Source organism: Rutilus rutilus (genome assembly GCF_951802725.1).
Source record: "Rutilus rutilus genome assembly, chromosome: 2".
NCBI lineage: Eukaryota > Metazoa > Chordata > Actinopteri > Cypriniformes > Leuciscidae > Rutilus > Rutilus rutilus.
Window position 1 is genome coordinate 6,132,148 of NC_140210.1, and position 13,249 is coordinate 6,145,396.

The 13,249-nt window shown below is 36.6% G+C and overlaps 1 protein-coding gene across 1 annotated transcript; it reads left to right on the forward strand.

The window, feature by feature from the left end:
• Positions 1 to 107: 107 nt before the first annotated feature.
• On the forward strand, positions 108 to 9,504 carry fastkd2 (FAST kinase domains 2). The gene is made up of 12 exons (XM_084403029.1): positions 108 to 236; positions 1,587 to 2,223; positions 3,854 to 3,957; positions 4,042 to 4,150; positions 5,104 to 5,227; positions 5,325 to 5,464; positions 5,597 to 5,769; positions 6,898 to 7,061; positions 7,150 to 7,374; positions 8,429 to 8,513; positions 8,659 to 8,773; positions 9,079 to 9,504. The coding sequence occupies exons 2-12, from the start codon at positions 1,624 to 1,626 to the stop codon at positions 9,205 to 9,207; spliced, it is 1,968 nt and encodes a 655-aa protein (XP_084259155.1). The 5' UTR covers positions 108 to 236; positions 1,587 to 1,623; the 3' UTR covers positions 9,208 to 9,504.
• The last annotated feature ends 3,745 nt before the right edge of the window (positions 9,505 to 13,249 follow it).

Genomic DNA, 13,249 nt, shown 5'->3' on the forward strand with positions numbered 1-13,249 from the left:
CTATTTTTTTTTTATGATTTTTAAATAATATTGTGTGCATACTATGGGTTAAACAAGTTTCATATGTGTTTATTTCACTATTTGGTCGGGGTTTTAAAAATAACATTGTGAAAACCACGCGATACTACAAGCGGAACTATCGTGCGGCAGCAATCGTGCGCGCGCTCCCTGTTTCTGTCATGGCTGCTCTCACAGTGAGAGCAGTACACATGTGTGAAGACAACAGCAACCGAAGGGTGAGGTGACGGTCCTTATATTATGAGTGTTAAAGATCAAGGACGCATTAAAATATGTCACTGTGTCATAATTAACTATAAACATGTAAATGGTATACATAGTTTTAGTATACAATAGTTGTACAGCTATAGTGAGGCATTTCTTCAAGGTTTCTGTACAAGGACATGAATGCAATTTAAGCACAAAGCTGCTGTCCTCTAAGTGTATTTGTTTATTTTACTTGGTTTTTCCATTTCCATTTTTCACTTTATTATATTTATGTCCTTAGGTAAATTCAACATTTGGCTATCTATTTGTTCGTGCTGAAATTTAGTGTGGATAATCAGACAGATACGTATATACAAATATAAATTTATTTCTGGGTTTTTAGTAATATTTCAAGATCTTTATATAGTGTGTCTTCAACACAGTTAAAACTTGCGTTCAAAATCTAACAATTCAAAAGTGATTAAAACAGCAATTTGCAACATTTATACAGTAATACTGTATTGAAAAAAACATAGGTTTTAGTCTTTGTGTGTCATTACCATCCATCTATACCACAGGAGAAAACTTAGGAATAATTTTTGTAATGTAAACATGGATCATGCAACACATACTGCAGTGAATTACAATTAGTAGAGATAGTGTCATTCTTGTCTTGTAAAGAAATGTACAATAGAAAACATTGTAAAATGCACCTGTTGTCAGTGTGTTTTAGCTCATTGTTTAACAAAATGTGCTAGTGTTGATAGAATTAGCTGATTTGAGACACATATGAAGTGTTTCGGTAGTTCTAGTGCATTTTGAATGTGAAATGAACGGCTGTGCCAAACTGAAAGTTGGTAAAGAGAACTGTGTGATTAAAAAAAGTGACCTACAGTCAAACAAAAATTTATTCAGACACCTTCAACATTTCTCATATTATCACAGTTTATTCACTATAGTTTAGAAAATGGTAATAATATATGACAAGAACTCAGAGTTATCAAATCAGTTGATATTTCACTGGTTTTGTCCATTTTGTTAGTATGTCTCACAAATGAATTAGGTTGAATCGCTGTCAGCTGTTAAATTTAAGTACACAATTAGATAATACCAATTTAGGTCAACCAATTACCAAGCAATGCTTAATTTTGTTCAGTCTGTGGTGTAAAAAGTTTGAGAAAAAACTTAAACCTTAATTTTTGGTCCCAAATTTTTATACATTTTACTGGTAGTCCACTGTATGAAGAATTTTTGGGGATAAAATTTACTTTATTTTGTTATCTTCACTTACATAAATGAACTATAGTGTCCTGCACCCACTAGTAAAAACAAATGTAGTAAGTACAGAGGTTTCTGTTTGACCTTCGCGTTTGTTGAAACAGGTTACATGATGTCTGAAGCTTTGGAGAATCACCCACGATGAGCATGTATAAATCAGGTTTGGACATGCTCAGATGTGCTCTGAGATCCACGTCGCTGTGGACATGTGACTCTTTTAGATGGACACAGATGTCTTTATGTTATAAAAGGAGAAGCTTTGCTGTATCATCTCAGCTGGGAAGAAAACACATACAAGGATACACATTAAAACAAGTCCGGTATTACAGTCAGAGTGGTCCTGATGCTCTTAATCTTCCGATTAAGCAAACTGCAGCTTCTACAGAGACCAGCGAACCCCTGGATAAAGCAGAAAGGACTCCTTTCTACAGCCATTTGCAGAACTGTGTTGGCCCCACTGATGTGCTGGACACGCTGAAGCAGTTCCCGGCGTCGCAGCATGTCCTCAGCAGCATCTTCACACGCATCTGGGAGAGCACAAAGAAAATGACGGATGAGCAGCGGAGCTGTGAGCTGCGGCTGATGTACGAACACCCGGGGTTTGAGGAGGTCTGTGAACGGGCTGCGACCGAAGCCTGGCGCATGAGGAGCGAAGATCTGGCCTACAGTCTGCTGGCCATCGTCAACCTGGGAGTTTCACAAAACACGCGTGTTGTGCAGACGCTGCTGCGTGTTATACAGGTGAGGCGAGTCCTGTGGATGTAATCACATTGGAGGTTTTGTCTTCTGAGGCTGAAAATATGAATATTCATTAAAGGTGCAGTATGCAATTTCTGAGAAATGCTGTTGAAAGTGGATCGGACAGCTTGTAGCCAATCAGCAGTAGTAGGGGGCGTGTCCACTCATGATGGGGAGGAGAGAGAGTGAGCAAGAGGGAGATTTGAAAAAAGACTGTAGACAGAGAGCTGGCTGAGAGACATTACAAAAGAGAGAAGCTTAGAGGAATATCTTTGGAAAAAGAAGGGTTACGAGCAGGCAAGAGCTTTAGGACCCGCGGTAATACTAGAAAGGCTTTCCAGCGCTGGAGAGACCGAAGCGGGAAGGCCTGAAAACAGACGCCAAAGTTGCTTTGTTTCTCGTCCATACGTGAGTAACATTAGTTTTGCTATGTTTCACAGAACCAAGATATGCTGTTGTTGTAATATGAGCTAGAGTAACAGCACAGTTTCATTGAGGTCTGGAGCATAGACTGTAAAAAAAGATGGACGACGCCCCTTCGCTCTCTTCCATTGGTGAGAACTGAAGCCGCCAGTGTCCCGATATGGCGCTGACATCTTGGAACTTGAGTCTGCGCAGTAGCGATCTCGGGACCAGACCTGCGCATTAGTGAGCAGGAAGTAAAGCCGTGAAATCAGCGCTCCGCCCTCACTCGCGCAGAATCCCTGAGTGCACTTTAAAAAAAAATTGATTGCAGTACGACAAGAGGCTTGTTAAAATAAAGTAAATACAATCTCCAAAAAATGTCCGTTGGTGCTTCAGTGACTACTTCGCTCAGAGAACCTGTCAATCACAGCTGTCAATCATGACGTTACACCACCGCATCACGTAACTAACTAAAAACCAACTTATTTTTGAAACAGACACTTGAACTTACATCAGCGTGATAAAAACGACAGCAAATGAAAGAAACCACCTTTGGAAAAAAGATATTTGAAGTGTAATTTAATTGTTTAGTTGGTCTCACGTCCCGTTGAATAACACGGGGAGGCGGGGCTTATGACCTATACTAGGACCAGTCACCGGGGGCTGATCGAGACGTTTTGGCTTCACTTTTCAGGGCTTGTGCATTTTTCGTTCTCTGTTCTTCGTTATCTTCGCTTTATTTTTCGAGAAACATTATTTTGATTCTCTTCAGCTATGATAAAGGATAAAAGCATCTGCTAAATGCATAAATGTAAAAAGACATCCATTCTTGCATTGCGTTTTGTGCATTTTGGCAGCGGAGCAATGTGTGCTTGTTTAGGTTGATTGCACATATATATCAACAGTGTTTCTCAGAAATCACGTACTGCACCTTTAAATCACGATCATGAATGTTGTAATAGTTGCACAATATTTAAATTCAGATTTGATTTAATAAATGGATTTTCTGTGTATAGTATATATTTTTTTTTAATGTTTTTGATAGAAGTCTCTTCACCAAGGTGCCATTTATTTTTGATAAAAAAAACAGTAAAAACAGTAGTGTTGTGAAATATTATAATTAAAATTGAATTAATATAATTTATTCCTGTGACGCAAAGCTGATTTTTTTTAGCATTATTACTCCAGTCTTCAGTGTCACATGATCCTTCTGTTATGCTGATTCCAGGAACGGCTGAATCAGTTTGATATAAGGGCTCTTTCTGTGTTGGCTGGCTGTTTACGGGAGATGGAGGACTGTAGGAACGTTCAGGCCCTAAAAGAGGCTTTAAGGTGTGAAGATGGATACAGCCCTAATATGACCTTATAATGTGTGACATCTGTGTGTTTTCATCACTTTGTGTTCTGGTTTTGAAGGTTGTTGCTGAAGGATCGTATTCCTGAGATCCAGAGCGTGGTTGCCCTGCAGAGCATGATGCGTGCGGTGGGCAAAAACTCTCCGATACAACTGAAGAAACAGCTGGCGGTTAGATTTATGATTTATTCACATCAAATGTATATCACCTAAAATGTATTGTTTACTGACCCTCGCACAGAATGTGGATGAATCTAATAAAAATGTTTAAACAAAAAACAAACAAACAAAGAAGAAATTACATTTTGCATAATGAAAATGCTTTTTCCGATAATGATATGATATTTTTTTGTATTTTTGTGTTATTATAGTTTTATTAATATTCTGAAGGAGAGTTTTTAAAATGTTAGTTTTCATGTTAATTTTTTTTGTTATGTGCATTTGTCATAGTTTTTTTTAAATATTGCCATTTAGGTTTAATTTAGTTAATTTAGTTTTATTATTTTTTTTCTAGTTAATGATAGCAGTGCTTCAACTTATTTCAGTTTATTGCCAAGGCAACATTTCTAATTTTCAATTTCTAAGTTTTTCAACTAATATTTATATATATTTTATTTCAGCTGTTTTTCAGTTAACAGAGCTGTTTTTATAAGTTTTAGTTTTAGTCAACAATAATAACAACCCTTAGTAGTAGTTACTCATTCCTGTAATACTAATTTTTATTTTATTTATTTTTTTACAACCATGATATGTAAATACTTTACAGTTTGGGGAAAACATTTTTTTCTCAATGTATTAATTATAATTCATATTTTTGTAAATTATTTAGTTATTTTTCACGTTACAGGAAAGAGAATGAGATTTTTTTGCATTATGATAGTAATAATTTGTGAAGGAAATTGTGCTTAATTGTCTTGAAAATGATATCACAAAACATATTGCTTCATAGATTTTTATTTTTTTCAATGCAAAATATAATTGAGTATTTATTTTCTTATGATTCTGGGATAAAATAATCCTAACATGATGCAGCTGTCTAACAACATTTTATTTTTTGAAATAGAAATGAAATAGTGTTTTGTCATGATCAGTTTCTAGCTCGATTCCTCTTTATCCCCCCTCAGACAAAGACTCTGTCGTTGGCGGATGAGTTTAGTCCACCCAACACCCAGTACATGTTCTCCAGCCTGGCTTCCATGGGCCTGAACTTCAAACCTCTGCTGGATGTCTGCAGCAAGAACATAGCAGGTGAGAATGACCATGATCCCCATGAACTACAGTAAACGGCTAGAATGAGTGAATCAAGACCAGTCGCTGTCACTTGACCTTTCATTGTTTCCTGCAGAAAATGTGCATGAATTCCCCTACGGTAGGCTTCTGTCTGTCCTGAAGTCCTGCCATGAGCTTCGCTACAGAAACTACACCCTCTTCAGCTCCGTCTCCGAGTACATGGCCAACACGTTTGATATGTGGTCCAACAAACAGGTGCGATATCTGCTGATCCAAGTGAAACTGCACTGCACATTTAAAGAGGATTGCACAATATTTCTGCTCAAATAAATGCAGTCTTATTCAGCATAATGTTTCAAAAACATTCGTTTTTTTCATGTTTTCCAGGTTATTCTCATTCTAGTATCATTTGAGGATCTCTTGTTCAGACCTGTGGTCCTGTTGGATGTATTTGTGGAGAGAATCATCAAGAGTCCTGACAGTCTGACCCTGAAAGACCTTCTTAGTGTTTTAAAAGTCTTTTCACTCCTCAATCATGACCTGAAAGAGAAAAAAACAGAGTAAGCCATTGTTTTAATTCTTATTCACTTACACTTTCAAGTTTGGGGTCGCTAAGATTTTTTATTTTCAGGCTGCATTTATTTGTTCAGAAATGCCGTAAAACAGTAATATCGTGAAATGTTAATGAAATTTCTATTTGAAATAAATGTAAATTATTACTGTGATGGCAAAGCTGAATTTTCAGCATCATTACTCCAGTGTTCGGTGTCACATGATCTTACAGAAATCATTCGAATATGCTGATAAAGGTTATGTCCTTTTTCAAAGTCTTGATTTTGTTTTTCGGGGTCCACTAGAATAGGTTTTCATATTAGTTTTTTTAAAAACACATAATTTTTCACATATTTGACATTGTTGCAGCACAGTCTGTCAGTAGCGCTCTGTTCAGTTCCTGTCTCTATGAAGCCCCTCCTTCCGAAAAGCGCACTGTACTCTGATTGGTCAGCTGGATCAGTGTGTTATGATGTTTGAGAAATGTCACACCCCTTACCATAACCGCGAGTTTCAACACACTACTAACTTACTTTGCGTATGCCGTGGGTGGGAATTGTTTAAATGAGGAATATTGTAACGTGTTCGTTCCCGAAGAACTCAAGACTAAAATCGACTACAGGGAGTTCAGAAACTGCGCATTGATATAGAGAATAAGACAAGTTTAGACTAGTCGGTTGCAAAAAAAATTGTTTAAACGTTAACTAAATTAGTCATCGCGCATATCCCTAAAAAGGACCACTTTAATATTTTCAACTTAATATTTTTGTGGAAACTACTATAATTTTTTTCAGGATTTTTTGATGAATGGAAAGTTCAACTTCAACTTTACTTTATTTGAAATAGAAATCTTTATTAACAACATTATAAATGTCCCTACTGTCACTTTTGATGAATTGAATACATACAAAACATTCATTTCTTTAAAAAAAGAAGAAAAAAAAGAATCTAACTGACCTAAAACTTTTGAACGGTAATGTATATTCAATAAAATTATTTTCCATTTAAAATAAATATTCTTATATATAAGAATATTCAACAATATAAGTCCTCCAAAAACCCAAAGCAAAAGTTGTTTTTGCAGAACAGGCATGTCTCTGACTTCAGCAAACTCACACATGCTGCTTTTTAATTAGGTTTCTGGCCAGTGTAACGAAGGTCTTAGAGTCCTACCTTCCAAAGATGTCCTCCACCGACCTACTGAAAGCCATTCACTCTCTGGCATTGCTGGAGCACGTCCCTCAAACCCTACTGGATAAACTGCTACAGCGGGAAACCCTGGACCAAATACTACAGAAAGGTTAATAATATCTCTTACTATACTTCCTCTCTCTCCTCATCTGAAGTGCATCTCAGTTCAGCTGTCATCTGTTATGTGTCCTCACAAGGCAACCAGTCGAATAAGGTTCAGAAGTGGCTGCACATGTTGGCTCTGTGTATGCGACTGGATCAACCTCAGCTGCCACACTCCCTGAGGTCTATCCCAGACTTCCACTTCACAGTTCCTGCTCATAAAGTCCCAGTCAACCAGGAAATGCTCAGTGCGATCAGGAGCATTGTGGGAAATGATGCGGTTCAGGACAGTGTGCTGGAGCAGAGCATCTACTTCATTGGTGAGATGAATCTCGTGTTTCTGTGCAGTTTTCTATTGATTCCAAGTTCGAGCTTAGTGTTATTTACAGTGGCAGGATTCAAACTCACATTTACCACATGAGCACCAGAAGCTCAATGTGTCGAGGCAGATGCGCTAATCGCTAGGACACAGCTCAGACTTTAAAAAAACGAAATGTTCAAAAGTTTTCGGATAAGTATAATTTTCTCCTTCTTACAAAATACTTATTTTATATTGGTGAAACCAAAACTGCGTTGGGGTGATAAAAGTAATAGTAACTATATTTATTTATTATTAGTATATTATTAGCATATATATATTTTTTTTATTATTATATTAATTAAAAAAATATTTAATATAACATAATTATATTAAATTAATGAATATAATATAATGTAATTTAATTTCTTATATTATTTCAAATAATAAAACTGTATGTGTATAGCACCTTCCAATAAATGTAAAGTGCTTGTGACAAATGTATGAGTGTTTACAAGTGTAAACAAAAAATCATTTCAGGAAAACATTACATTTACTCTAAAATCAAAAGGATAAAAACAATAAATTATATTTTGCATAATAAAAATAAAACTTTTAGCACCATTAAGATATCCAGTACAATGCAAAGTGCTTTACAAGCGTATGACACACTATGCAAGCAATGACAATTAAAACAAAAGTTTATAATAAAACAGTAGATGTTTGAATAGAATAAAATAAGATTTATCAACAATGAAATGTCCATAAAGCAAAGTAGAATATAAATAAATTCTAATGAAAATACATCAAATAAACTAATAGTAAAAAAAATAAAAATTATAAGACAAATACATAAAAGCCGTACTAATAAGTGGGTTTTTAATATGCACATTATATTAATTTAATACTCATTTACATTATAATTTTAATATATATAAGCTAAAATAGATTACTTTGGACAATCAATCAAATCTCTACATTCCCGCTGAATAACTTTTCTCAGAAAAGTTTCACATTATGGATGTTGTGAATGACATTTTATGTTGTATTTAACATTGTTTGCATCTTTGCTTTAGACTGTGTGATTACTCTGCCTCGTCCAAAAGAAGAAACCTGCGACCTCCATGCAGAGGATTCTGGGTCACCCGAATGTGCCCAAAGGTAGCAAAACACAAGACATCTGTGATGTTTATATGAAGAATCACATGATAATCTCACATACCAAGATGTTCCCCCCCCCCCCAAACTCTGGATTGTTGGAAGGTTGTTTTAGAGACAAAAAGCTCTTCTCTGTCCTATCTTTCAGGATTGCGGTGGTCTGCGCTCCACCTACTTCATTTTGCTTTGGCACAACACATCCCCGAGCCAGCTTGGCTATCAAACTTCGGCATCTCGAAAAACTTGGTTATAAACCTGTTTTGGTAAGTGCGTTAAACTCTGATACACACTAAATAATCCCACCAAAACCTGACACTCAATATTTTTGGTACATGTGAGACATGTTTTTTAGTCGTGTATCATAGTAATATTAAGGTGTTCTTTGAAATACCTTGGAGCAGCATGTAAAATACCATATGAATATGCTAAACATCACCGTACTGACATAGTACTTTTTTGTTAGGGTAACCTGCTTATGAACAACTGGAGAGATGTAACCAAAATATCAATCTCTGGTTCTCGATTTTGCATTTCCAATAATTTTCCTCATTTATATCATCCTTTTTAGGTTCCTGTAATTGAGCTCAACTCTAAAACTGAGGAAGAGAAGATTCAGATGCTACAGAAGCTCATTTTTCCAGCACAGGAATCCTCTGGAACGCAGGAAATACTGAACAACATCCCAAAAGCAGAGTGAATTTCATAACAGTTCCTGAGGGGAGCAAGTCTGTGGTATTTAATTTGCCTTCATGTGTGAAGGACATTTTGATCTTACTCAAAGATGGATTCATGATACATATTTATTGATGTGTAATATCAATATTGTACAGTTATGTATTCCTCAGACACCAAGTGAGAAACATAATGAAAGAATGAATAAATATGCACTGAGATTTTTGATAATAAATAAGACTGATTGACTCAGTGTTTCTTTTTAATGTGGTTATATTGACTTCCGAAAATTAAGATTGGGATTGTTCCACCTTTTAACACAAACTCTCCTGACTCAGTGTCCATGAAGTAATAGCTTTAGACATTTTATTTAAAATGTAACGAACATTTTTCACACTCTTCTGCAGAATTTTCTTTAAATGGATACTCCACTTTTTTGGGGAAATAGGCTCATTTTACAACTCCCCCAGAGTTAAACAGTTGAGTTTTACCGTTTTCTAATCCATTCAGCCGAACTCCGGGTCTGGGGGTCCCACTTTTAGCATAGCTTAGCATAATGAATTGAACCGGACAAGACCATTAGCATCTCTCTCAAAGAAATGAACAAAGAGTTTTGGTGTTTTTCCTATTTAAAACTTGACTCTTCTGTAGTTGCATCGTGTACTAAGACCGACGGAAAATGAAAAGTTGTGATTTTCTAGGCTGATATGGCTAGGAACTATACTCTCATTCCTGCGTAATAATCAAGAAACCTTGCTGCCGTACCATGAGTCCAGCAGGCGTAATGATATGACGCAGCGCCTGAAAATAGTCCCCAGCTCAATAGCCTATTATCAGGCGGCATGCGCTGTGTCATATCATTACGCATGCTGGACTCATGGTACTGCAGCAAAGTTTCTTGATTATTATGCGTTATGGAGTGGCCAGCCCAATCCCCGGACCTTAATCCAATAGAAAACGTGTGGGGTGACATCAAAAATGCTGTGTTTGAGGCAAAACCAAGAAATGCAGAGGAATTGTGGTCTGTAGTGCGATCGTCCTGGGCTGGAATACCTGTTCACGGGTGCCAGAAGTTGGTCGACTCCACGCAACACAGATGCGAAACAGTTCTCAGAAACCATGGTCATACAACTAAATATTAGTTCAGTGATTCACAAGACGGCTAAATCTTCAAGCATTTTTCAGTTTATACAGTAAATGTTTGATTTTGTAAAGAAAAATGCAGACACTGCTATTTTTTTTGAACAGCCTAATATTCCCTTTTCTTCACTTTCTATAAAGTAATAACAAATTTGATAAATTTTTCTTCATGTTTTGATTTTGAATAGAATGTGCAGTGTTCCCAATGCATTTGTGTGCATTGAAATATAAAAGTTATTATTAGGATTTTGAGCTTTACTCACTTTTTTAAACACACTGCTATTATTTTATGTTTATAAGGCAATCAAACTTTTTGTGGTGTACATCCTGGGTGAACAACTCGTTCAACTTCAGAATTGCTTCTAGCATCTTTCATAACATCATCCAGTATCAAAAAAATTGTCTTGCTGGTGGGGAACAAACGCTTGTCATTCAGGGTCTGTGGGATACCTTCAGTAAATTTAATATAGTTTCAACAATTCATCATACAAAGGTTGACATTCAATCATAAATGTACACAATGTTTTCAATATTTTTAGAAATCACACTTTTAGTATTTTCCAACAACATTTTAGGAAAAGAAGGACCACTTAACACACATACAAATGGGTGTTGTAATCTGAAATCAAAACGTCAGTAACCATAGTGTGGTTAGGTCAGGTACCAAAACGATTAAACTACAGTCTCCGCGTAACAGTCTGGAAAATGCCCCTATTTTTAGAAAGTGTGTCATGTAAAAACATGGTGTATGCTAAATCTGTAGAAGATATCTCCCGCAGATGTATAAGCCTGTGTGGATTTCCAGACCATTGAACCAAGTTTGTGGCAGTACAGTACCCACTCACATCGCCACCCTCTCTTACAAGTGATTCGCATGTGTGAGACCCATGTTGGGTGCATCAGGATTGAGTGTGCGATGTGACTGGGTACCCGATCCCTCTCCTGACTGGTGAGAAGATACAAGATGATCAAAATCAGAATTTGGTTCTGGAGGAGGTTCTGACACCTCTCCTGCATGTTGGGCATTTACAAATCAAAATCAATATTTGGTTCAGGATCCTCATCTGTCATCGATCTCATAACGTTTATTAATTCCAGCAATGTATCAGTTGTAGACTCAGACCTATTCATATCCTCAGTTGTCTGAATTAAACAGGGCAATGTTTCTGTGTTACTGCACTGTTCAAGGGGGACCACACCACACTGCCATCGTCATCATCGAGTTTCTTTTTCAGCATGAGCACGACATGCTTTAACAATTCCACCGTCAGGCTTTGATCTCTGGCTACTTGTTGGATAGCCCCACTATGCAACCGCTGCGCTGATATGACTTGTTTAATCAAAATACCATCCAAATACTCGTCCTGCCGTCGCAGAGCGTTATTCTCATAAGCATCTAATGTCTCTCAAAAGCATCAAGGCGTTCGTTAAAACGCACCTCGAAGGCGTTCAACGCGGTCTTGACAGAGTCCTGTATCAGTCCGATTATGTGTTGATTGCCTATATTGGGATGTGATAACCGTCTGTAAGCCTCCTGATTTGAAGGCAGCTCTTCAGGGTCGGATTCTACACGTTCGCTGGATGGGACAGGCCGCTGTGTTTCTTTAGGGACGGGTGTAAACACACAGTCATCCCACGATTCGATCAGACCATCACTCCAGCTCTGAACATCATTTATATCGGGAACTGCATTGTCAACCACGACCACCTCTGTTAAGAAGAAGGGAGAAAACAAAAAGTTAGTACATAGATAAAATAATGTTTTTTTTAATGTTTCTTATTTATAAAGGGGTTTGAAAAGAGAGAAAAACAAAACAAAAAAAAGTTACACGATTTACACTATTTAATAATATTATATTGTTATTAATAATAATATATTTCTAGGACTAAAAATAAAGAAAGGAAAATAAAGAAAAATTCAGGCTGGTGCTACTCGTAGTGCTTTAATGGTACAAATGTCAAACTCTATAACACCCTATATCTGCTCTAATAGATATTAAGTTTTCATATAAACAGACGACAATCAAATAAGACCAGACCAACAACGACTGTGAAATGAATCCTGTAATACTAATGCACAGCTATTGAGGGCGCCATAGGCTGAGAAAATCTTCATGTCTACACTTTTACACACCGTTCTCCATTACAGTCAGTTAAAATGATAAATGAATACATACTCTAAGTCTAAGAGACATGCAAATGTAGGTTTTATGTTTTTTAAACAGCTTGTTGCACATGTATGTTAACAACATTTATAAAATAACGCATTGTCACATTGTAGCCTATAGGCCTACGCATGCACGCGCTACACACACTCGACATCTCACTATTACAGCCAAATAAAACATTATCATACTCTGCTACTTTGTATTCAATCCTGCTCACAAGGTTTGATAAGCCTTCTGGAAATACACAGAAGAAAGTTTTTAAACTAAATTACTGGAAATACACATAAGAAAGTTTTTTTTTACTGTGCTAGACCCTGATTCGGATCTCCAGGTAATAAAAAAAAAAAAACATGATTATGCATCACACACACACACACACACACACACACACACAGACACACACACACATGCAACATTCAAATATAAAACGTAATTATACTTACCACTCGCTTGATTCAGGAAAAGTTCCTCAACAATCTCGAAAAGACTCACACCGGTCGCAGAGAACCTGTTTAAGTAACGCAATTTAACAGTGACTCTCGTATAAATAAATAAATAAATACATAAATAAAGGTTCTAAATAATAATACTAAATAATAAAACACACTTACTGATAGGCATCCATCTTCTTGTGAAGCACACTCGCGTTTCCGATAGCACAATGTGGCGTGGAAAAATAGGAGAACGAGGATAATCCACAGAGACCTTGACACGAACTTCTTGGTTAGATACTGATGGAGTGACCTACCCCAACTTTAT